We start from the raw sequence: 25629 nt of genomic DNA on the forward strand, positions 1-25629 counted from the left end.
GGAGCTGAATAACGCAACTGGGGAAAAATAAATAAATAAATAAATAAATAAATCGCAGTGTATGCCCAGCTTAGCTCCACAAAGAAAATGAGCTAATAGGAAATACCATTTTTTATCAATACATCTGGAATTTAAGAATACCCTGAAATATTTGGTTATATATGATGGATAATATTTCATAATGATCTTTTTGGAGGGAAAGAGGTTAAATGATTTAAATGAACAAAAGATAAAAAGGAAATTCACTCTTCTGCACTGTTTGTGTAGAATGCAAACTTGTTGACTGTGACTGTATATGTTGTTGACAATTTGTAAGGAGGAAATAAAGATCCCAGTTGTTCACTTCCGAGACAACCCCCTTTTGTAAATCTCTAAATCAAAACCACCTCAATGTCTAGGATCTCTACTGAAATTGATATTGTACTGGTCTTGACTAGAGGCACTACATATACCAGATATTATTTTGTGTATGAAATCAGTCAATAGAGGATAAGAGTCCTGGGTTTATATGTTTTATTAAAATGGTTTCCTGGCCTCAAAATGTCTTTTATCAAAGCACAGCTGCTTCAAAATAAGAATTTTTTTGAAATTTGACTAAGACATTAATACATTTCCTCTCTTTATGAATCTTTAAAGAAACACATACACCAAAAACAAAATAGTAGACACAGAAGTTTGTTGTTTCATCTCTTATTCAGACTTGTGCACCCTTAAGCGCTCTCTGAAATGGCATGAATATAAAAAAAATCTGCCAACAATTAACAGCATAAATATAACTTGTAAAAAAATAAATAAATAAAAAAAATTCAACGGAGCCAACAACAACATACTACAGCACAAGTGTACCTGACAGACCTGCTTGGCAAACAGAAATATTTTTATATAATAATAATGACAATAATGTATTCTTAATTGTTCCCTGTGGGGAAATTCCTCCCTGCATTTTACCCATCCACTCAGTGAAGCAGTGGGCAGCCACTGGGCGCTGGGGGAGCAGTGTGTAGGGACGGTACCTTGTGCTCAGGGATACCACACAGTAGCCGTTCAGTGGATTTGAATCCACGACCTTCCGATCATGGGGCCACCACTCTACCTACTGAACTATCCCTGCCACTGCAAAATACTCACATTGATTTACAAGAGAAGTGCTGCGGGTTCAGTTTAATCAAGTATTCCAACATGAGTACACATGTTTAACTAACCTGAGTTAAATATGAGTTTATATTCTTCACCATCTGTATGACAGCTTTGGACTGACAAACCTGATATTTTAACATCTCAAGTCTTAACATTATGGGTCCCTTTTATCTTAGGTAAATTTAATTTTGCATTTCTTATTATTTATCAATTTTTGTTAGAGCTACAATTATCTTAATCTGTTATGATGAAAACAAACCATCACTGTCCGTATTAATAACATAAATGTCAGAGAAATCTCCAAAAGTTGATTCTGTTCATCTGGACGTTTTCAGTGGGAGAAACGTTTCGTCATCATCAGGTGACGTCTTCAGTCTCAGCTGACTGCAGGTTTCAATCTTATAAACAGTACATTTGCATAATGACTGAAACCAGCCCACTGAAGGAACAATGGGCTGGGAGGTCAGCATGTGTCAAGAAATGTCAGAGAAAATTTGGTCAGCAAATTATTTATAGAGCTGCACACTTTTATGTAAGAACACATATCACAATGACATGAAGTCATTTTGCCATTTTGCCAAAAGTCAAAATGTGTTCTTCTAACAATATCTGAGTAAGACAGTATAATTACTGTTTGGAAGCACGCTTTGATTACTTTAAGCTTAAAGTTAGGCAACTACAGTAAAACCTTGTACTTTGGTGCATTTAAAAGAGGATTTCTTGAAACATCTTCATGTCATTAGCAAAGCTTTCAAATGCAGCTCAGATCTGTGCTGAAAATGGGAAAGTAGTCAGGAGTCAGGAGGAGCAATGTCCTGAGCCAAGACGAAGAAGAGTTAACTCAAACCAACTTGTTCACCTGTCCTGATTAAAATCTCAGATGTATCAAAGGGGGGAAAAACAGATTTAAAGTACCACCACTTCACACTTTTGAAGGTTGTTTAGAATCAAGAGCACTTTACACCACACCATTCTCTCTTCTTTGTGAACCTGCAGGAAGGAAATCAAAATATTCAAGAAGCACACAACTACACTGGTCACCCACTGAATGGAGCAAACAAAGTATTTATCTTCTTTGACATAAATCAAAAGGTTAAGACCTAACATCAGGGAGTCATGAAGAATTTGTGATATTATAGTACAGTAGTAAAACTCACCTTTCTTCACACAGTGTTTTTTAAATGTAAGCCCAGCCACAACACCAACAATAACACCAATAACACCGATGAGTGCAGCAGCCCATACGGGGAGCCCTGAAGAAGAAGAGAAAAAAAATTCCAACTGTGACTACATGTCAGCAACAAACAGCAGGTTTAAACAGCGACCTGAGTGATGTCAGCATAGATAATTCTGTGAAGGAGATGTTCTCACGTCTTAGTGGGTGATGCCATTGACTAGCCAATCAGTGGCATCCAGTCTGTTGACATCACATTTTCGACACTTGCTTGGAATCTTAACCAAGTAGGTACGAGAAAAAAACAACAACCCTTAAATCTCTGTGTGGCGGGGGCGTGGTCTCTGACCTGCTGCAGAGGAGGGGTGATGCAGTGTGCTCACGGGGTGGAGCGAAGAGCATGTGTGCCTGGGCAGGGGATTAACGTGGACTTGTGTTTTTTGTTGTCAGTGAGAAGCAGAGAGGCAGAAGGCAGCAGTGAGCCACCAGGGGAGTTTCTGTGTCCCAGGCTGAATGAGCAAAAACCACAGTGTATTTGTGTGTGGCAAGTAAAGGGCTGCTACCCAAATTAACCATCTTGTGTGGCGTATGCTTTGGAGAAGAGTTACGTGTGACACTCTAACTTTGTCTTAGTTGCATTTTCATGGAAGCTTCATCTGGACAAACATATTTATCACCTCACTGAAACGTGTAAAATGAATAATTACAGGTTTATATTATCCTGCAATCCAAAATCTTCAAATAGGATTAATATCATTTGACTCTAATAATTTGTTATGATGAAGACAGTGTCCTATCTTTTAGCTTCATTATAATTTTAATTGAAAAATAAAAACAGTAGAACCAAAGTTGTATTAGTGCCCTTATTTTCTTCCACATGTGTGACTGTAACATTGCTGGGTTTTTACATTTTTTCCCTCCATCTAATCTGCCGAGTTATCACTAAAACACTCAGTGGTACATTTGGCTCAATGAGTTTGTTTTCTTTTCACTTGTGGTTTAGAACATATAATTGTTTGTCATGATCTTATTTCCTAAGGATGTCTTTTTATGTCTTTAACAATTGTGTCACACCAGCTTTTTCTAAATTCATCACTAAATTATTGTGAAGTGTATGAGATTACTGTGAGTGTGTTTGAGTGATTTCACAGAAGAAATGTCTTTCATGTCACTTCATACTGACTCATTCCTCCTCTTACAACCGCATCATTAAAACAGAGTCTGTTTTTTTGTTTTAAATTAAGTGAATTTCTTTGAAGGTTAACCCTAAAAAGTCTCAGTCGTCATCAGTGACCTTAACCCTCAGACTATTAGAATGTGATTTAAAACAACACCAACAACAACAACAACAACAACTAATTAAATACCACCAAAATAATCACAGATCGGGCTGCCTGGCATTAATGTCATCCCCTCCCTCCAACCAGAGGCTGTTCTGTTGCCCCCTTGTGTCTCTCCCCATTTCTCCCCTGCTTCTCTCTCCTCCTTCTGTGCTCACTGGATCTGGTTGTCTGTGGTTCTCGGTGGTGGGGGCTCGCCCAGTGTGCCTCTCCTGGTGGCTCCATGGGAAATGGTATGCCAAGGTCTGATGGCTTTGGGAACTTCCTCTTCTTTCTTTTCCTTTCCCCTTGATCTAACCCCCTGTGCTATGCCCAGTCCTCTAGAGTTGGGTGGAAACCTTCCACTCTCTCAGGAGGTGGCGAGCTGGATGGGCACTCTGTGGGCTGGGTCATTCTGTGACACTTGTGCCTTGGTTGCACCTGTTGGATCTTGGGAGGTGCCTTGAACACTGGTGAGGCCTTCTTGCATGTTTCTAGCTTGGCATGCTGGTGCCCACAGCGGCTTGGTCTTTGCTGTAGGTTGCAGCTACTTGGAGTTTCTGCTTGTGTGGGTTTCTGTCACAATTCTGTGTGTTTGTGTTCAGGCTCTGATAATTTGGAATGCAACAAACATGAGCCACCAAACTACTTGCTGTTTTGTCTGTCCTTGCTACGGTGTTTGGTTTCTGGATTTCATGGTGGTGTATTTTGCCCTCTTTGATGGTAGATGGTTTTTCAGGATATTGGGGGTGAGATGTTTGTGAGGACCTGCGCACATATTCACGGGGGACAGACGGGGTGACTGATGTCTCACGCTTTACCAGCTGGCTTATATAACATTTCAGTTTGCTAATACTTTCTTTCTTCCTTGCTTAACACTTAAGCCCCCTCCCCCTCGGCCCCATGATGCTGCCATCACCATGCTTCACTATAGAGATGGTGTTGGTCAGGTGATGAGTGATGCCTGGTTTCCTCAAAACATTATTTTTGGCATTCAGGCCAAAGGGTTTAATCTTGTTTCATCAGACCAGAGAATTTTGTTTCTCGTGGTCTGAGAGTCCTTCAGATGCCTTTTGGCAAACTCCAGGCAGGCTGTCATGTGACTTTTACAGGGCTTCTGTCTGGCCATTCTACCACATAGGCAATGTTCCCTCTAATTTTTCATGTGTTTGAGCAAACACACAAACTCCCTGAGCGGTCCCTTGGACCACTGTGAGCGACATCAAACGTGTGCACTGTGGTCACGCCAGCATCCAATCCATCCAAGTCACATGGTTTATTAAAATAATCAAATTACAGCATTTACATTTATGTTAGACTACTTTTAATTGACTGCTTTAGCCCACTTACAATGAAAATGTAAAAAAAAAAAAATTCTTGTTCATGACCTGTGTAGTATGTTAACACTATTGGAAGTAAAAATAACTTGAACTCCAATTTTAAAAACACAACTTTTTTTTTTAATAAAGCCGGCACAAGGGGCCGCTCAGGGAGTTTGTATGTTCGCTCAGACACATGAAAAACTAGAGGAAACATTGATAAGGACGCTTTCATGGCCTGTCAACGACGTTGATTAGCTGCGTATATACGAATGTGAATTGCATTATTGGCTGAACTATGGGATAAGGTGGCATCGTTTTAAGATTTTTTTTGTGCGCAACGCAGATTTTCTGTGCGCAGAGACCGTGCCAGCAGTGTGCAATTGCGCATGCAGCTTAGAGGGAACATTGCTTATAGATGTGATTGATGAAGTGCTGCAGAAATGTTTCTTCTTGAAGAGTTTCCTCTCCACAGAGCAATGCTGAAGCGCTGCCACTGACAGATGACTGATGCCTCTGTGCTCACTGGGTCCTTCAGTGTTGCAGTCACTTTTTTCTACCCTTCTACCAAATTTTCATTTTTCTTATTGAATTGAAAAATTAATTTAATCCATTTTGGAATAAAGCTGTAACAGGACAAAATTTGGAACAAGTGAAGTGAGACAAAGTTTTTAGAATCACTTCATTTATAACTCAGCACCATAAAGTCTCATCTGTTATAAAGTTTAAATTACATTTAAATTAAATGTTAAGGTTTTTCTGACATTGTTATAAAGGTATTTGAGGCTGAGTAAATGTTGATATATCATACAGCATTAAATTATAATGACTGGTACTCCTAATGTTGTGACCCACACAACACACAAAGTTACTGAAATCTATTAACTCCTTTGCACAATATAAATATGGCATTCTGAACAAATCCAACAAATTATAATATGATAAATGGTAAACCTGCACTGTGATTTCTGTAAAGGGATCGATATCTGATTTTACACATGGAAATATGCAGGTCCTGAGCAGTGTCACTCTGCCTGTAAAAACTGCTGTAGAACATATTCTGTCGCTCAGGAGAAGCTATGTATAATCTTTAAATAAAGTCAGAATAAAGCCATCAGTGTTTTGTCTCCTTCTGAAGAAGTCAGTGAAGCAAATCAAATATAAAACTGACAGTTGCAAATTCCATTTTTTAACGTCATTCCTCTTTGACTTTATAATTTCTGCTCACTTTGCACTCCTCCCTATTTCTCTTTTTACATTTCTAGCCTTCATTAATCTAAAAGCCTGTGCCTGCATAACTTGTAATTTCAACTGCTGAAGTAAATTAAATATTTTTAAACAACAAATATTTCTCCTGTACTTCTAAAAAATTAAACATTACATTATTCGATTTTTTTTTTAACTTTACCATGACTTCTTTATGTTCCTAACAGATCTTTTTGTGTGACTTATTGTGCTGGTTCCTGGAGTTGGTTTTTTTTTTTTTGTCATTTACCTTGCTGACTGGCTGGTATTTTGGACTTTACCTGAGGGTGGTTGATCCATCTTGTCAATGGAAAATTGTATTTAGTAGTCAGTATAATCTTTTAGTGATATAAGTTTGCATATGGTAGAATACTGCATGTAGTTATTTGTATTAGAAAATATTCAACCATGTATACTTAGAGGCATATAATTAATTGTGTGTGATCTCTAACAGGCTGCAGGCTTGGGGTGCATCCCAGGAATGCACCCCCACGTCTGGGAGCATGAGAGCTCATACCTTGTTTTATTGTTTTACGGCAGGATTAACGTAGCTATGTCTGTTTTAGTTTAAGTGCTTCTTTACATATAGATGAACTGCTGGACTTCCTCACCATGTTATCTAGGGTGGGGGAGACTACCCCCTTTCCTGACCAAGGATGTACCTTTTGTGCTCTCATGACCCTTTGATCAGCAGGACACACACACACACACACACACACACACACACACACACACACACACACACACACACACACACACCTACTGAAGTATAAATAAAGATTGGGGCAGTTTCTTAGTGCGAGTCTCAGTCTGGAGGCTGCCCTTGCTAGCAAGAAGTTCTGTGTGTTTCTCTTCTCTGAGTCTTTACTGAAGAAGTGTTTTAGAATATTTTCCCTAACACATCTTTTCTGTGGAAACAGTACAAAAAGTTTCTCATTAGACAAGTGTAACAGACAATGATGCATACACATCAGAAAACAACATGAATTTGAGAAAACAAATTGTGTAAAATGGTGACCAAACCTTTCCAACATAAATGTTCATGATCAAATAGATGAGGTGGCTCATAAAAATACTTTTCATTTACTACACTTACTCCAAATAGTAGCAATTATTTCAGTTTAGGTAACAAGCTCCATGTAAAGTTTGGCTACAATAGGTGACACCGGGAGCCCATGGCACATCCATGTTTTTCTCTGTAGAAACCTTGTTGTATTTAAAATATGTGGTGGTAAGGCAGAGGTCTAACAGTGTGCAAATCTGATCAGACGTGAAGCTGGTTCTGTTTTCTAAAAAGCTGTCTTGTTGTAGTCATTTTCTGACAGTCTCCACTGCCTCAGTTGTAGTTATGTATGTGAAGAGAGAGACTACATCACAGGAGATTAGTTTCATCATGATCCATCATCTCGAGTTTTTAATGTGATGGGGCATGTTCCTCATGAGGGGAGCTAGGATAGTGGTGAGGTCCTTGGAAATTTTGCAGTTAGCTGAGTTAATATTGCTAACAATGGGGCAACACTGGCCAGAAAAAAATCCCTCCAAATTGGAGTCTATTAGATAGATATGATACAAACCACTGCATGCACAGTAAAGAAGGTCAGAGATCAACTAGGGAGAAAGACAAAGTCAGCCCTTATGTTGCAGGTTTATCAGAGAAACTCCGGAGATTCTTCTCCAAGCACGACATCCCAGTGTACTTCAGACTCAGCCACACACTCAGACAAAAACTGGTTCATCCAAAAGACAAAACTCCTAAACACAAACTTAAGAACGTAGTGTATGGTGTACAGTTTAGCAAGGAGTACTCAGATCTCTAGACTGAGGAAACCAAACAGCCACTCCATAAATGTATGGCACAACATAGAAGAGCCACCTGGACAGAACAAGAATCGGCTGTACATCTGCATCTAAAGATCAAAGCATCTACATGGATGTTGAAATCACCCACAATAATTATTTTATCTGAGCTCAGAACTAAATCAGATAAAAAGTCTGAGAAATCAGACAGAAACTCTGTGTAAGGCCCAGGTGGACGATAGATGATAACAAGTAAGACTGGTTTCTGAGGCTAAGCTTTCATGCTTTCAAGTGAATTAAAAGTCTGTCTTGGTCTTTCATTAATTAATAGGCTGGTGTGAGAAATTGCTGCCACACCGCCCCCTCGGCCTTCGAGGTTTCTGGTAGTTAGAATGACTCGGGGGTGTTGATTCATTTAAACTAACATAATCATCCTGCTGCAACCAGGTTTCTCTAAGACAGAGTAAATCAATTTGTTGATCAATTATTAAGTCATGTACTAACAGAGACTTGGAGGAGAGAGACCTAATATTTAATAATCCACATTTCACTGTTTTACTTGTTGGTGCAGTTTTCTTATGTTTAAGTTGGTTTGTGCAGATTTTTATTTTTATTTTGTCTGTTTGGAAGCTGACACAGTCTCTATGGAGATGGGGTTTTTTTTGGGGGGGGGGGGGGGGGGGGTAGCAGGAGGAGAGAAGCTGCAGAGAGGCGTGCAAGACTGCAACTCTGCTTCCTGGTCCCAACTCTGGATAGTCATATTTTGGGGGGTTTAATAAATTTGTCCATATTTCTAGAAATGAGAGCTGCTCCATCCAAAGTGGGATGATGCCGTCTGTCCTAACAAGACCAGGTTTCCTCCAGAAGGTTTGCCAATTAAATCCCACAACGCTTTTTGGACACCACTCAGACAGACAGCAATTTAAGGAGAACATGCGGCTAAACATGCGAGTCATGGTCTGACTAGGGAGGAGACCAGAGAAAACTACAGAGTCTGAAATTGTTTAAATTTCCATCAATGTTGCCTGCTCTGACCCCTGGAAGACAATTGACTATGGGTGCTGTTGTCTTTACCTCAGGGCTGAGACAGATTTTGGTAGCCCGACTGGAGAAATTTTGCGAGCCCTGTACCTTCATATGTCTCAGAACAGAATCACCAATTACCAGAGTTTGATCCCTGGCAGGTGTGTCGCCAAGTGGGGAAAACAGTTAGATACATGAATGAGTTGGTGGTGTACCTGGAGCTTCTGTTTAAGACTGTGCTTCCTCCTCACCGTCACCCAGCCATCCTGTTTACCTGGCTGCTCAGGACAATATGCTGGGGCTTATGCTACCTTCGGCTGCACCGGCTACAGGGGCCTGGCTAGCTTCGGTTGTTCAAAGCCGTGATGTTAAGTCTCCAATTCAGTAATCCTCCTGCAAAGCTGCAGAGCTGCGGCTACATTTATTACAAGTATCATTATTACTAAAGGAGGCCGAGGAGTAACCAGATGTCTCACACACTGAGCAGGAAAGTGCAGAGGTACAAGTGAAGAGGACACACTGCTAGTGAGTCAGCTACGAGTCAAGCTAGCAAATCCCTAAAGAGATAGTGAGTGAATACTAGGACTATAATTAGCGAGTGAACAAACAGAGTGCTTCAGACAGGGCATACGAAGATTATACTATGAAATAAGACAATAAGACAAGTTTTTAATTAAACTGGGTACACAGATAAGTTACACAAAAACACCACTGTGTCCTAACAGCAACACAAAATGATACTCTAGAGAGAGCCAACACCAAGTAATAGCACCACCCAGAGTGTGAATATGATGCCATTAATGTTTAAAAATGAAAAATAAAGCAGAGTGAGATTTACCATGGAAGTGTTATTTCAAGAGTCTGCAAGCATGCTCAGGTTTAAAAAACACCAATATTTTGATAGAGAAATTAGCTTGGAGCATCATGTAAGAGTTCATAAACAAATCAGTCACAACAGCAAGTTCATCTTCTATAATATACAGTATGTGTTTGCGAGTTTAGTTTTTCAACATTCAGTTAGAAACTGACAGCTTTTTTCCAGCATGCACATCGTCTTTTATGTTCATGTCTTTCCTCCCCGACCACATTCTTAGTGTTCAGTCTAAGCACATATTCACATTTTAGTGTTCACACTTATTTGAAGAATTATATCCCACTCACCATGATGCACACAGATCTCTGAAGAAATCCGATGCCATTTTTCCATCTGTGTGGCTACACAGTGATAACAGCCAGGCTCAGTTACAGTAGTCTGGACGGTGACGTGGAAGCGACCTTGTTGTTCTTCATCCTGCACCGTCTTAAAAGGAAGTGTTTTGTTGTCACTGTCCCACCACTCAACTGTGGGTTTAGGAGAAGCACCTGGAACTTGACACTGCAGCAGCCCCTTTTCTTTAAGTATTGTGACATACGGTTTTGGAGCTGCGCCTGTGAGCACATCATAGACAACAAACAACAGTGTTAACAATGTAACAATATGACATGTTGTCATCAATTGTTTCTACTGTTTCTGCATAAAGGAGTTAGTTTGATAAAGAAAAAGCAAAGCAGAGTACCACCTTAATCCTCCAGCATTGTTAACATGAGTTTTTACTGTAAATAACCCTCGTACCTTAAAAAGAGAGGAGTTTGGGCAAATTTGCAGAGAAAGAGAGAATGATGCATTAGAGCAGCTAGTCTATATATCCAAAATCAATTATTTAAATGTATCCTCAGATGAACAATAATACATGATGTTATGCAATGTTATTATTTATTTAACAAAAAGCAAACTAAAATACAAAAAACACTAAGTATACCCTTACTGCATATGCATATATATATGCATATATATATATATGCATATGCTAGCCTTTTAGCCTTTGATCTTCACAGGAGTGGACATCCCACCAAATTCACCTCAAGGTCAGACCATGTGATCCTCAGATAACCTACAATCATCAGATAACCCTTGCCTTGCAATTAATATTAACAGAATATGCTGCTTGCAAACATATGCAGTCTTTTTCAGCTTTGAAAAACTTAATTCAACTTTGTAAACATCAAAATTTTACCTTTGAAAATGATATAAATCTGTTAAATGACCTATTGTCAGAATTATCTGGAATAAATAATCACAATTTTTTTAAATATAATACACCGCAAAGGCTCATTGGGGTTGAACAAAATTTCCAAAGTAATTTTAAAAACTATTTGCACCATAGAAGAAAAACAATAACTGTGGAGCTACTCCATGTTTATGTTTGGGAACATTGATTTCTTTTTTGGGGGGTTTACAGGGTTTATTTGGAGGTGTGCTCCTAAACTTTAGATCAGCTGTAAAACAGCCAGTTTCAGTTTAAGTGTCGTTTTCAATAAATTGCATGCTCGTTTTTTTCGTCTCATTCCCATGTCTTCTTGTTGCATGGTGAAGCTCTACTTGGAACCTTGTTAAGAAAAATTATTTCCAAAAAAAAAAAAAAATCATTAAAAATATGATTTTGTGCCCTTTTTCAAGTTGCCTTAAACTTTTGATTGGGACTGTACACTGAAAAAAGTGATATTGTCTCCTTTTAAATATAGCATATTATATTTTGGTATATCTTTTCAATTCAAATGAGTAATTCCTGTCTACATATATAATTCGAGTAACTCCAGAATACATTCCCTGCGTTTTAATCCAATTAATTTTAGTTAATTAAATGTAGCTCAAAATGCTTAAGTATGTTTTTCATAGCCTCCTGCTGGGCCATTTTGCGCATGCGTTAGGACAGGCCACCATTTTGCACGCGGACTGAAGAAGCGGACTCTTTGTGTGCTGCAAGCGGGCTCAAGTTAATCGCACAACTTCATATAAAGGTGGTCTAGCTTCGGTAAGTAAACCTTTTACGGTCGTTTTTGTTTTATTTTTTTTTACCTCAGTCAAAGCATGTTGACTCTTTAAGACGTGTGCACATGGAGAAAGAAGTCTAAGTAGTTGTACACCTCTGAACTTTGTCATGAATTTGACTTAAGCTAGCTATGTGCTCTATTAGCTACTGCTCTATTAAAAGAGTAATTGTATTGATGCGTTAAAATGTCATGTTTTTAGCTTAGTTCTTGTGGCACACTTTGTACTAACAAATTATGGAACGAGGCAATTTCTCTGTAGTTAGCTGTAAAGTTCACTGTACAGTCGCCTGCAGTTTTAAGTTGAGAAATCGTCCCTCCCGCCACAACATTGGCATTAAGGAATAGTCGGGCGGGGGAGGGGGCTTCTGAACGCACCTGCACAGTCAGGGGTGCAGTAGGAAATAAGTAGGATTGGCGTTGCACAACGTCTTTTGTGCAGAAAAAAATAATGGTTGTAAACTGTGGAGGAGAATAACTCAGTGGTTGCCAAAAATGTGAGATCAAAAGGCACTGAGAGTGATGTTTGTCAGAACTGAAATTAACTCAGAAAAGAAGTTGCTTCACTTGATAGAGCTGTTGAGTGCAAGACCTGTCAGCGGTCTGGTTTAGCATTTAAAGCCTCGCTACGTGCTTCCAAACCGCTGCATTTAATCTCAGAGAAAACTAACACAGAGAAGTAAAGCAAGTGTGTAAGTTCATCTCTGTATGTTTGCATAGAATTTCCATGTTGAGCTTAACAACCGATGTATGGAGTCACAGCTGGACTGGCTGTCGGAGTTTTGTATTGTGGGGGAAAGGAAGCGATTTGTTTTATACTTCAGCTAGAATGAAAAAAGACACAAAGCTGGAGTTATTCGGTGTCTTCATGCTGAACAGCTAAAACTTCTTCCCTCATTCTCCCCCCTCCCTCTCCTGTTGCTACTTCAATCATGAAACTGATCGATTATCAGGTGATCGGCTTTTCTGTCGCTAGTCTCTCTCATGTTAGTCACCCAGTTTGCGCTAGAAAGAGGAAAACGGCAGATAAACAACAGCAGCACGTTTAAGCTTGATAAGCTGTTGCTAGAATTTTTTTAATATTTCTAGTATCCGCTTATGTTTTCTGGAGCCACAGCCGTAATAGCTGCTGGTCATGATAGTTTGGATATGTGGTGAGAAGGAAACATGAAGGTGAAACCAGGAGAAGTTTTTACTGAATCATTAGAGCTGAACAGGTAATGAAGAAACAGGTTTACATTTTAGGTCACATGAATGAGTTGAAGGGAAGTTATGAACTGTTTATGAGAGACAAATAACACCAGGATCCTTTTCTATGTAGCTGACATCTGGTAACTGTGCAGGGGCGGATCTAGCAAAGTTTTGCCAGGGGGCCAGGTAGGGCATTAACAGGGAAAGGGAGACACAAAGACATAATTTTCTTTCTTATTCTCATTTAAAATGTCTAGCTTTTAATAAATAATTATTCTAAATCTTACTACCAAAGTGGTGATCTGGTTAAATGTATAGAGATCCATTATTGTATGTAGTAAATATTAAGTCTAATATATGCCCTAGTAATAGTAGTACATATAGCACTTTTTCCTTTGGGAAGGTACGCTGTCTGCGCTGTCTGCAACTGTATTGAAGAAAAATGTTGAATCAAATTATTATAGAAAAATAATTGATTTCTGTGCATTAAAGTAGATTACGTCAATTAAGCATTATCAGGCGAAGGGTGCGGGGTGGTTTCCTAATATTTTTGCTGGGAGTTGGCAGTCCTATTAGTTAGTTTAATATTTCTATGTACTGTTTAGAATACCTGAATAAGGAGGATGGTGTAAGTTTTTTAGGTTGATCAGTATTGCTGAAGTATAAAATATTTTGGGTGCAGTGTATTTTTTGCATACAGGTATAACAGAATAGCTTTAATGTTTTGTTTTTAAAACTGAGTATGAACTTATACAAAATGCAGCAAAATATTTATAAAAACAGTTTTATTTATTATAAAATACACTATATCGGATTCATATCGGCATCGGCAGATAATCAAATTTATGATATCGGTATCGGACATAAAAAAGTGGTATCGTGCCATCTGTAGTTTGCACAGAGGCACAAGTAAGATTTGTTTTGTTACAAGGGAGTATCATGAAGTAATGCACTAATGGCTTGGAAACGGTAATTGTTTGTCTTTCTAAAGTTTATTTTTTTTTTATTTGTCTTCCTTTTCTGGCAGATTTTCTTCCCCTTATGTGTTACTGTTTATTCAAGAAGATGGTGTTATTTTGGTAAGTACATGCAAATTCCTTACATATTTATCACAACAGTATTTGTCACAGTATTGCAGGGACAAGTTTATCTATCTCATCTTAAGGGTTCTTGTGATTATTAATATTGATATTAATTAATATCAATTAATATATATGATTAAATTTCTTTTATCCAGGACAAAAGAAAAAAAAAACTTGCGAAAGTGAAATGAAAAACAGGAATTTAGTTCTTGTGAGTTAAGAGGATGCAGAGCATAGGGTTAGATGGAGGTGGATCATTCACTGTGGTGATCCCTGAAGGAAACAGCCAAGAGAAAAAGGATCAGATTGCAAAAAAAAAATGTGGTTTGTTTGCATACATGAGTCCTTACGGTACCCACAGGACTCCTGAAGTATAAGTACTCTGAAGTTTGCAGAGCAATTTCAGAGATGTTTGGGGCTTACATGGCAAGCATGTTTTTAGTTGCACATCTAAATTTTCTCTGCTCTCTGTTGCTGATGGCAGAGTTCTGCCCCGCTGACCTCACAGGTGAGACACTCCCACCAGTGGACAAAGAGCACAGGAAAATGTGTTGCCAACCACCTGAAACAGACAAATATCTGCTTTTTAAAACCCTTTAAACCCGTTAAATGGACTGATGCCATTCATTTCTTCTTTGATTAACAGTAGTAACATCCTTCATGCACTGTATACTAACCCATATGATAATCATGCTTTATGAAGTGATGGCAATTGCATTGTAGCATTTAATGAAGAAATAACAAAATAATCATACCAATGATTAAGCACCAGTCTTCTTTTTGTGTGTGTGTGTGTGTGTGTGTGTGTGTGTGTGTGTGTGTGTGTGTGTGTGTGTGTGTGAGATATACAGGTAAATGCTGAATTCCAGTGTATTACAACACTTCAACTGGAGATGACCTTCGCGGCACAGTTAGACAGAATTACACCTCAGTTGATGACAGTTTTCCAGAAGAAGGGCGGTGTTTCTGGGCAGAAACTTGCCCACCACTTGCAGATCATGCAAGAGGTAAATCTGAATATTGCAAATTCTATTTGGATTTCTTTTGTCTTAAGTGGCAGGTCACTGGTGAGTCCAATAAGCCGTTTTAGGTGACCAGCCAAGCAATCTAAATTTTGAAATTTAGAGGGCATACTCTGACAACGAATTGTAAAAATGTTTAACATAGTTACTTAAGGAATGTGGCTTTTGTGTTCAAATTCTTATTTTTCTTATTTAAGTTTCTTATTTAAATTCTATTGTGAAACTATTTGTAAATATATTAATAATAATACTATTATATTATATATATTATTTTTTTATAAAAAAAATTACACATTATTGCCAGGCTCTTTGTTCTTGTTCCAATGTTCAATTTTTGTTTCAGTATTTATTTGTAACAGTATTTTTAACCTCCTTTAACCTTATTTATTTGTTTAACTGTCATGTTTGTTGTTATTTAATTAAACAAATTCCACTGAGAAATTCAAAAGTATTAATGTTTTTTTTTTTTTTTTTCAGTGGGGGGGGCACCATAAAGCATTTGTGCTTAGGGCACCCAAATGGCTAGCAACGGCCCTGCATGGCAGTTCCCTCTGCAGAGTTTAAAACCAAACACACCTGAGCTTACTTCTTCACAAACACAGAAGCAAACATGGACCACGACCTGAAACATGAGTCTGAAGAGAAAAACGGGGCTGAGGACGCTAAAGCCAGTCATGAAGTGGCCACCATCCGGCGAATCTACAGGTTAGAGGCGTTGGAAAAGCTACGTGAAGATGTGACGAGCATCATTGAACACTTCATGGAGGATGGCTTTCTGGAAAGTGACGGAGGCACGAGAGAAAGTGACGGAGACGCGAGAGAAAGTGACGGAGTCGCGAGAGAAAGAGAGTTCAGTGAGAGCGAGCCTGAAATGCTGCCGGATCAAACTTTCCCTGAGGAGCAACCTGTGGCATCGTCTGTTTATCCTGCAAGGGAAGTCGTGACTCTTAGTGAAGCAAACATGGACCACGACCTGAAACACGAGTCTGAAGAGAAAAACGGGGCTGAGGACGCTAAAGCCAGTCATGAAGTGGCCACCATCCGGCGAATCTACAGGTTAGAGGCATTGGGAAAAGCTACGTGAAGATGTGACGAGCATCATTGAACACTTCATGGAGGATGGCTTTCCGGTTTTAGACCGCTTCATGGAAGAGTTTCTGGAGAGCGATGGAGACACGAGAGAAAGTGACGGAGACGCGAGAGAAAGCGAGTTCAGTGAGAGCGAGCCTGAAATGCTGCCGGATCAAACTTTCCCTGAGGAGCAACCTGTGACATCATCTGTTTATCCTGCAAGGGAAGTCGTGACTCTTAGTGAAGGAAAGCAAACAGTTGCTCCCGAGGGGAAACCTCAGTGCCGTAGCTCCGCAAACGCACATAACGCACACTGCGTAGGGCACCAAATGGCCGGTAGGGCACCAAAAAAATCAGGGTCGTAAAAAAAAAAAGTAAACCATATTAATACTATAAATATCATATGCATTAATATGGTTAAACAATACAAAAGCAACATAAAACAATTTTCCCGAGAAAAGGGGTGAATCTGCTTTGTGCCCTGTCTCCAGTCTCCTCCTGGTGCCCCCCCACTCCCAGTGGTCTGTTCTATAATTGGTAAACACCTGTTTGAACATGGCCTCGAAACGGCAACAGGAGTCGGGAGCGGAGAAAAGAAAGAAGAAGAGGAAGCGTGATGAAACTCAGGCGTCGCTTGCCGGTAAGGCAATGTTTAAATAATAATAATAAAAAAAGTTCATTATTGTAGCCCTTGCTTGCACGCTCATGTCCGTCAACTCTGTGATAGCTCCTGTTAGCAGTGTTCATACTGTGTTAACAAATGTTGCAAATGATTGATGTTGGGTAGTTTGTTCACGTTGTGGATATGAATATAGAATGGACTACTAAAAGCAACTCATCATGGTCACTCAATTGACGGTTTTCAGATAACGTTAGCAATCGTGACTCACGATTGCTAACGTTATCGTGATTCGTGAGACTAGCATTTCCCTCCTCAGGTTGCTAGCTGGCTAACGTCATGCATGCTACTGATTAACCTTAACTTTGGGATAGGTCAGTGATGCAGTCAAGTATTATTATCAGATTAGACAAGATTACTTTGTATGTTGCTGCATTTCAGGATATCTATAAAGACGCATATCTTATTTATGCCATTGACGTCTGAACACATAAATAGTTCTCGTCTTTCTTTAGGTTCATAGATCAAGGGCGACATCTGTTGGTGAAACTGTAATATGAAACCTATATCTTCCAGTAATATAGATTTCCTACTTGCGCATTTATATCAAATTATGTACAGCATGTTTATATTGCCATTTGCCATTATGAAAATCTATACATGTAAAATATAGTTAGTAATTTTTAAATGTACCAGTGACTTACTTAATTTATTAGTCTTATAATGCAATCTTTCGTAGGCCTACTGTAGATTCAAAATTGTATTTCTGTAAAATCCCTGAATATTTTCTCTTGTATGCAGGGTCAATGCTTAAATATGTTCAAGGAGGATCTCAAGGACAGGATGAACCATCCAGTAGTAGTGCCATCCCTGGACATCAACCACCAGCCATTGTAGACCCTGCAACAATCCCTAGCCAAGAAGAACAAGAACCATCAACCACCAGTTCAGGTACAGTTCCATACACAAGTACCACTGAGAGTCCTGTCACTGAGAGACTATCAGAAAGTGACACTGTGGAGACATGTGTGCCCCCTTCAACCGATCCTGCTCTTTGGCCAGCTCACATTGTAGATGCTGATCGTGTTGAAATTGTGCGGAGAGGTCCTTTTAATGTCAGCTCTGATTTTAATTTTCCAAAGGGGCCTGATGGAAGAGCATTTCACACTAGCCTTAAGTTCAAAATTCTTCCCAATGGAGAAAAGGTTCACCGGAGCTGGTTAGTGTACTCACCGCAGAACAATGCTGTGTTCTGCTTTGCATGTAAGCTTTTCAGTGTGAAGGATATAAAGCTGAGTACAGAGGGCTTCAGTGACTGGTCGAACATCAACATCCGTTTGAGGGGTCATGAGTGTAGCCAAGACCACATACAGTGCATGCTTAAGTGGAGAGAACTGGACACACGGCTAAAGAAAAGCATGGCAATAGATCAACAGGAGTTGACCGCTTCATGGAAGAGTTTCTGGAGAGCGATGGAGACACGACAGAAAGTGACGGAGACACGAGAGAAAGTGACGGAGACGCGAGAGAAAGAGAGTTCAGTGAGAGCGAGCCTGAAATGCTGCCGGATCAAACTTTCCCTGAGGAGCAACCTGTGACATCGTCTGTTTATCCTGCAAGGGAAGTCGTGACTCTTAGTGAAGCAAACATGGACCACGACCTGAAACACGAGTCTGAAGAGAAAAACGGGGCTGAGGACGCTAAAGCCAGTCATGAAGTGGCCACCATCCGGCGAATCTACAGGTTAGAGGCATTGGGAAAATGTGTTCAAAACAGCAAATAAAAAAGAAAAAACAATCTAAATTGTCCTGGATTTGTCTTGTATTTAAATCCACAGCAGTGAACCATGTAAAGGTGCTTTTTGATATCTGGACTGGACTCTGATTGGATGAGTGTTAGGTTTGTAGCTTGAACCTATTCGCTGGAACGTTAAGACAATATAATTACACTGCAAGCAAGACGCAAGTAGGCAAACTTCTTCATGGTACTCGTGCACGGGAGAGATTGGACAGAGCGCCGTCCCTTCGCTTGACCCCAGTAGCTCTTGTCCGTCCTCCCATACACTATCCTTTTATTGAGGTTACATGAATATGCATAGGTTCATTAACATACGACGTCTACATACAAACAAAGAGTACCTTGCCTGTGTGTGTGTGTGTGTGTGTGTGTGTGTGTGTGTGTTGCTGATCAAAGGGTCAAACATCCTTGGTCAGGAAGAGGGTAGACTAGACCCCCCCCGGTGAGGAAGTCCAGCAGTTCATCTAAACAGAAAAGCACTTAGACTAAAACAGACGTAGCTAGGTTAATCCTACCATAAAACAATAAGAGAAGGTATGACCTCTCTCATGCTCCCAGGATGTAGGTGTGGAATGCACACCAAGCCTCTGTAGCCTGTTAAAGGTCACACAACTTATCACTACACAATTGATTATACACCTCTAAGCATCTATGGTTAAATATTTCTAAGCATAAATAACAATCAACAATACAAACTAACAATGAGAGAAGCTGAGCTGGGAGTTGTCTCCAGCTTTTATATCTGCTTCCTTCTCGGCTCGTTAGAGAGTCAGAGATATTTAATGACGGGCGTTCAGAGGAACTATTTTATTACCTCGAGTGAAACTAAGCAGCTACATGAAGGTGGAGAAGGTAAATGTGCTGACCAGTCATATTTCTGGGTAGGAGGAATACGTTACATTTTACTTCCACATTTCTGGAGACGAGCACAAAACGACGATTTCTGCGTTACCTTGATGTGCTTCACGCCGCAGCTCACCAGGCGGCTTTGCTGAAACGGATCCCAGCAGATGTCAAAGATCTGGAGAACAGAAGAATCGTCCGTTATCGGGTTTATGTGAAAACGCGTGCATGCACAGTGGAAGTACGATGAGAAGGAAACACTTTCAAACTCTGTAAAAGATTTTTTTATTGAGATCTGATTGGTGTGTGGTGCTTCACGCTGATTTTCTGTCCCGCTCAGACGGCACCGCCCAGAGGCTTTGCCAGACGGCGGCAAGCGGCGAGGCTTAACTGCAGAGGAAGCTGATTGGTGCACGCTCTCACCCTGTCCGAGTGTCCCGTGGCCGTGGCCAGGATCTTCCCTCTCTTCCACTCCCAGATACACACCGTGTTCTTGGCGTCCAGGCCGACCGAGGCCAGCCGTTGCGGAGGAGAGATGGGGACGGTTACGCATCCAAAATGTCTACAAACAATTTAAAAAAAGAGGCTGAACGTGCAGAAATCTGACAGCTCATCTGCTTCATACGTGCAAAAGCTTAATCCAAGCTGACAGAGGGCGGGGCTCCCTGCTCGATTAGCCTGACGCTCATGTGACGTGTTTGTAAGTGTAAATATAGCAACTCTGCAACATTTCAGATGAACTCAAGGGTTTGCTTGGAAAGGCTCAGGTCAAACTGCAGTCTTTAAGAATGTCTTAAAGACATAAAGACCTGGATGGCCACTAACTTTCTGCTTCTTAATTCAGATCAAACTGAGGTTAATGTACTCGGCCCTGAAAAGCTTAGAAATATGGTATCTAACCAGATTCTTACTCTGGATGGCATTACCTTGGCCTCCAGTAACACTGTGAGGAACCTTGGAGTCATTTTTGACCAGGACATGTCCTTCAACGCACATATTAAACAAATATGTCAGACTGCGTTCTTCCATTTGCGCAACATCTCTAAAGTTAGAAATATCCTGTCTCAGAGTGACGCTGAAAAACTAGTTCATGCATTTATTACTTCCAGGCTGGACGACTGTAATTCATTATTATCAGGATGTCCTAAAAACTCCCTGAAAAGCCTTCAGCTGATCCAAAATGCTGCAGCAAGAGTCCTGACAGGGACTAGAAAGAGAGAGCAGATTTCTCCTGTTTTGGCTTCCTGTTAAATCCAGAATTGAATTCAAAATCCTGCTCCTCACATACAAGGTCTTAAATAATCAGGCCCCATCTTATCTTAATGACCTTGTAGTACCATATCACCCTATTAGAGCACTTCACTCTCGCTCTGCAGGCCTACTTGTTGTTCCTAGAGTATTTAAAAGTAGAATGGGAGGCAGAGCCTTCAGTTTTCAGGCCCCTCTTCTGTGGAACCAGCTTCCAGTTTGGATTCAGGAGACAGACACTATCTCTACTTTCAAGATTAGGCTTCAAACTTTCCTTTTTGCTAAAGCATATAGTTAGGGCTGGACCAGGTGACCCTGAATCCTCCCTTAGTTATGCTGCAATAGACGTAGGCTGCCGGGGGATTCCCATGATGCATTGAGTTTTTCCTTTCCAGTCACCTTTCTCACTCACTATGTGTTAACAGACCTCTCTGCATTGAATCATATCTGTTATTAACCTCTGTCTCTCTTCCACAGCATGTCTTTATCCTGTCTTCCTTCTCTCACCCCAACCAATCACAGCAGATGGCCCCGCCCCTCCCTGAGCCTGGTTCTGCCGGAGGTTTCTTCCTGTTAAAAGGGAGTTTTTCCTTCCCACTGTCGCCAAAGTGCTGCTCACAGGGGGTCATATGATTGTTGGGGTTTCCTCTGTATCTATGAAGCGCCTTGAGGCGACTTTTGTTGTGATTTGGTGCTATATGAATAAAATTGAATTGAATTAATAATAATGGATTGGATTTATATAGCGCTTTTCTAGGCACCCAAAGCGCTTTACAATACCACTATTCATTCACTCTCACATTCACACACTGGTGGAGGCAGCTACAGTTGTAGCCACAGCTGCCCTGGGGCAGACTGACAGAAGCCAGGCTGCCATATCGCGCCATCGGCCCCTCTGGCCAACACCAGTAGGCAAGTAGGGTAAAGTGTCTTGCCCAAGGACACAACGACCAGGACAGAGAGCCTGGTCTTAATGCGTGTTTTGTTTGGGTTTCCACCAGTGTGGAATTACCAAAAACAGAGAGGGCATAGCCGAACATATGAAACAGGAAAGTAATCCCTTTATTTCAAGAAAGTAACTGTATTCTAAATGCCACCTTTTTAAACGGTAACTGTAACAGAATACAGTTACTCATATTTAGTATTTTAAATACGTAACGGCGGTACATGTAGTCTGTTACTGTCTGTGTGGCACACGAATGAACAGAAATGTTGAAAGGTTTTTTAAATCCAACCAGTAAACTGATTGACATGTTCAAACAGTACAGACATCTGTGCCACGTAGCAGAGAGATGGTAGGTGTGGAAAAACTGAGAGGTCTGGGTTTGTGATACCGCTACAGTTTCTCTGCTTCTTTCTGTCAGTGTAACTTCTGGTGGGAGTTTTGTGGTTTTACTGCAGTATAAATGAGAACACCAGCTGATGTTTTTTCCTGTGAAGTTGGTACACGAGGCTGGCCTTTTTAATAAACATGTTCCTTCATGTTCTGCATTTTAATGCCATTAACTCAGAGCTCTCCCATCATGACTCCTCATTGGAAACTTTTGGTTTTACATCTACAGGTCAGCAAAGGATGAGTGTCTTAGACTAGAGTGGATGTTTACACACCTGCTGTTAATATTTCCATCTACAGACAGGTTCATTTAGACAGTGACACTTTCATACAGGCCTCCATTATCACAGTAATTGAACAGTTTACTGAAAAACAGTTTCATGGCTGCGTGAATATAGAGGAGAGAAACAGCTGGTGGTCTGAAGCATACCACATCACACGTCAAACATGGTGGAGGTAATGTTATGGCTCGGGCCTGTACGGCTGCGGTGGAAGTGGGTCACGGTTTATTGATGTTGTGACTGCTAATCGAAGCAGCAGGATGAACTGTGACGTGTGACCTTTGCTCTCCGCTCAGAGTCACGCAAAAGCTGCAAAACTGATCGGACAGAGCAGGTGGAGTATGAGCCAAAGCAAACTGTAAAAGCAAATAAAGTAAATAAATGGGATGTTCTTAATGAAATTATGAAGTTTGACAGTTGAAGATTATACACACGTGTGTTTTCTTCCATATACGGCATTAAATATGACACGTGTGTGGCTTAATGTCCACTGTATTGTTCGCTGCTGTGCAAGAAAGCAGGAAGTGTCTTAAAGCCACAGTTTTCAGGCTTATCTGCAGCTTTCTGCCACTGACGGCTCATTTCACTCTTGTGTGTCTCAGCCATGTGGACACAGCAGACAAACTTCTTCTTTTTGGCCACAGGTGTGCTGAGCCTCAAACACACTCAGCAGCCACAGTTTGTGTGTTTGTGCTCAGGTGGTGAACATGACACGTGCTGCAGAGGTGGCGGGAGCTGAGACGGACCCGGAGCTCGCAGGCAGGAAAGGTTTAAAGAAGCTCTGCTCCTGTTTGGTCGTGTTTTCTCTTTATTTTACTCACAATACTGACGCTAAGAATCGAGGTGATTGAATTCAGAGACACACAATAAACAGAGGTGTTTGAACTTTTAGCAGTTTTGCTTCTCTTTGCTGATGTTTGTGTCACATTTTGGTTTGTGTGTCATTTTCATGACATGTGTTGGTGCTTTTTTCATCTCGTTTTAGTCGTTTTGTTTCTTATCTTTTCTTTTTCCTTTCTTTTGCTTTTGCGTTGCATTTTGTAACTGTTGTGTTTTTGGTTTGTTGTCACTTCAGATTTGTAGTTTTCAGCCAACAGGAGAACAGTGGATGAGTGTTTTGTGTTCTGAGGTGCATGCTCCTCTTTATAAAAACACTGCAGTCTTCTCCTGGTTGCTGCTCGTTTCTTTGTCTCCTCCTGCACGGCTGTTTGTTCTGAGCCTGTTGTGTTAGTAAAGCCTCCGATGGGCATTTCTTCAGCTTTGATCCTTTACAATAAATTCCAGCGAACAGTCGTCCACGTCAGCGGAAGCTAAACCGCAGTCTGCCCAGATCAGCCGCGCCCCGGGAGCTTTGCATACGACGCTGAGCTCTGTGCGTTTTCATTCCTGTGAAAACCTGAAGCCAGTGTGAGCTGCAGGCCATCGGGCCGCTGTCACCGTGCGAGGTGGGCTTACGTCTCCACCACTAAACTGATCTTATTTGCAGATGCTTTCAAATCACATAAAGCTTCTATGAGCCAAAGAAAAGTTTGATTTTTTTAAATATTTACTGGTTTAGTTTCTTTTTTTTTACTAAAGCAGGATGATGATTTCTGGTGAGGAGACCAGGTGAGGATCTCACCTGTGAGCTTTTCTGGCTCAATGAATGATAAAACATTATCATCAGAGGCTCTTACAGTTATTATCATCGTTCTCTAAAGTGTTTATAATGTGTATAAAGTACACAAGTGTACAAAAAACTGTGAATCATTAAAAGTATTTTAGAATCACTCGTTCATGTCGTGTCCACTAAACCAAGGAGAGAACGGCTACATGATCAGACAATAAAATCAATATATAGTCAGTTTATTTTATTTGTTCAGCAAGTTTAAAAACAAAGTGCTTCATAATAAAAACAAATAAACTGGGAGGAAGATGCCGAGTCCTGTTCCTGGTTCTGGTCTGTTCATATTTAAGTCTTGAGGTCCCCGATGTTTTAGCTGTTTCTTGTAACTTTTAGATTTTCTGAGGATTTTGTTTCCTGTTTTTGGATTTTTCATGACATTCATAAAGGTTGTTTTTTTGTTTGTGCAGTTGGTGTCAGATATCTGGGTTTAGCTCCAATTCACCACACACCGTAACGCACACACTCACACTATTTGCATAAAATAAGACAACAACAAACTGTCGTTGACGGTTCAGCAGTTTCCAAAAAGTTGCAGGAAATCTGACAAAAGTATTTTACTTTTTCCAGATCAAACTCCGTCCCTCTGATCGTCACTTTTAAAGCGACTAACATTCAGAGTGAGATGTGTCTGTGAGGCTAATATTCAGTGGTAGCAAACACTGAAATTTATAATTCTGTAAATCTATGATTCTGCTGAAATTCTTCAACTTTATCACAAAAAAATTAAAATTGAGGTGACTGAAAATAAAAGCTGCAGTTCCTCTGACGTCCACTTGGGGCTCCAGCAGTGAGTCAGTCCCCACAGACTCACAGGTTAAAACATCCAACTTTACAGCAGAAAGAAACACGTTTACAGCCCGATGCAAACTGCAGCTTTAGTAGAAGATGTGATCTAAACTCAGGTGACATGCCAAAGCTGAAAGCTCGGGCTGAAGAGTTAAACGCTGGTGTGAAACTCCCCAGCAGGAGGAGAGGCACCATCAGAGAAGAAAAACAAACAAATCATCAGCAGTCAGACTTTAGGAGACTGACTGTCTGAAAATGGTGCTGTGGCTCACTCAGAACCAGAGGCAGACATATTTGTGGCTGCAGCTTGTTGTTCTGTGTTGGCAGTCAGGCAACTTGAACACATCTAATGCAGCACAACACTGTGCAAGCCTGTTTGACCAAATGCTATTTATAACAAGCCAATTGTTATTTTGGGTATCACTGCATCATTGTTATGTTTGCGTTGATGGAAGGGATCATGAAGACACTGTGTGCTGAGAGCTACAGCGCGATAAAGCAGCCACGCCCATCTCCGAATACCATGGTAACCCTTCAGAGACGAAAACAGAGTCAGTCTTAGTCCCAGAAACAGTCATGCCCGGTCTACAGTCAGTTTAATAATACTGTACTGATTTACTTGCAAGGTCAAATGTTTTCTCTGTAAAGTTTGTTGGATCGCCTTTAGCTTTGATGATGCCATTAAATCACCAGAGCATCATGTTGATAAGCTCATGCAGTGCTGCAGGATCCACCCAGAGATCTTGTATGGATGATGGGAAAGTTGGACTGCTGCAAACAGTCTTCTGCAGCACATCCCACAGACTCT

General features: G+C 40.5%; 1 protein-coding gene and 1 long non-coding RNA gene across 8 annotated transcripts; one reads left to right on the forward strand and one right to left on the reverse strand.

Annotated features, from left to right (window-relative positions):
- Nucleotides 1–274: 274 nt before the first annotated feature.
- On the reverse strand, nt 275–10664 carry LOC147331626 (uncharacterized). Its single transcript, XR_015129203.1, has 3 exons — nt 10176–10664; nt 2295–2390; nt 275–2127 (listed from the first exon to the last, which is right to left on the reverse strand). It is a non-coding gene; the product is annotated as an uncharacterized LOC147331626 (long non-coding RNA).
- An 899-nt stretch (nt 10665–11563) lies between these two features.
- On the forward strand, nt 11564–24033 carry LOC147331627 (uncharacterized). Of its 7 annotated transcripts, none has more exons than XR_015129206.1 (7): nt 11564–11866; nt 14101–14152; nt 15007–15162; nt 15655–16584; nt 16740–16888; nt 17669–18610; nt 19848–20997. XR_015129206.1 is itself a non-coding variant. In XM_086294059.1 (6 exons), the coding sequence occupies exons 4-6, from the start codon at nt 16804–16806 to the stop codon at nt 19895–19897; spliced, it is 285 nt and encodes a 94-aa protein (XP_086150185.1). In that variant the 5' UTR covers nt 11572–11866; nt 14101–14152; nt 15007–15162; nt 15655–16803; the 3' UTR covers nt 19898–20997. The 7 variants fall into 7 exon arrangements, 3 of the variants coding, with proteins under 3 accessions (XP_086150184.1, XP_086150185.1, XP_086150186.1); XR_015129205.1 differs by adding an exon at nt 21233–21706 and having other exon boundaries at nt 11565–11866; nt 15655–16888; nt 19848–20207; XR_015129204.1 differs by having other exon boundaries at nt 11565–11866; nt 15655–16888; nt 19848–20995.
- Nucleotides 24034–25629: the final 1596 nt, after the last annotated feature.

This window comes from Aulonocara sp. 'chitande type north' Nkhata Bay, linkage group LG5 (assembly GCF_057382095.1).
Source record: "Aulonocara sp. 'chitande type north' Nkhata Bay isolate Kocher_YH1m ecotype deep benthic linkage group LG5, A_spYH_male_GT1.1, whole genome shotgun sequence".
Taxonomy (NCBI): Eukaryota; Metazoa; Chordata; class Actinopteri; order Cichliformes; family Cichlidae; genus Aulonocara; species Aulonocara sp. 'chitande type north' Nkhata Bay.

Bases quoted from the DNA above. Each gene is read 5' to 3' on its own strand.
- LOC147331627 (XM_086294058.1), top strand. From the start codon at position 15,788: ATGGACCACGACCTGAAACATGAGTCTGAAGAGAAAAACGGGGCTGAG.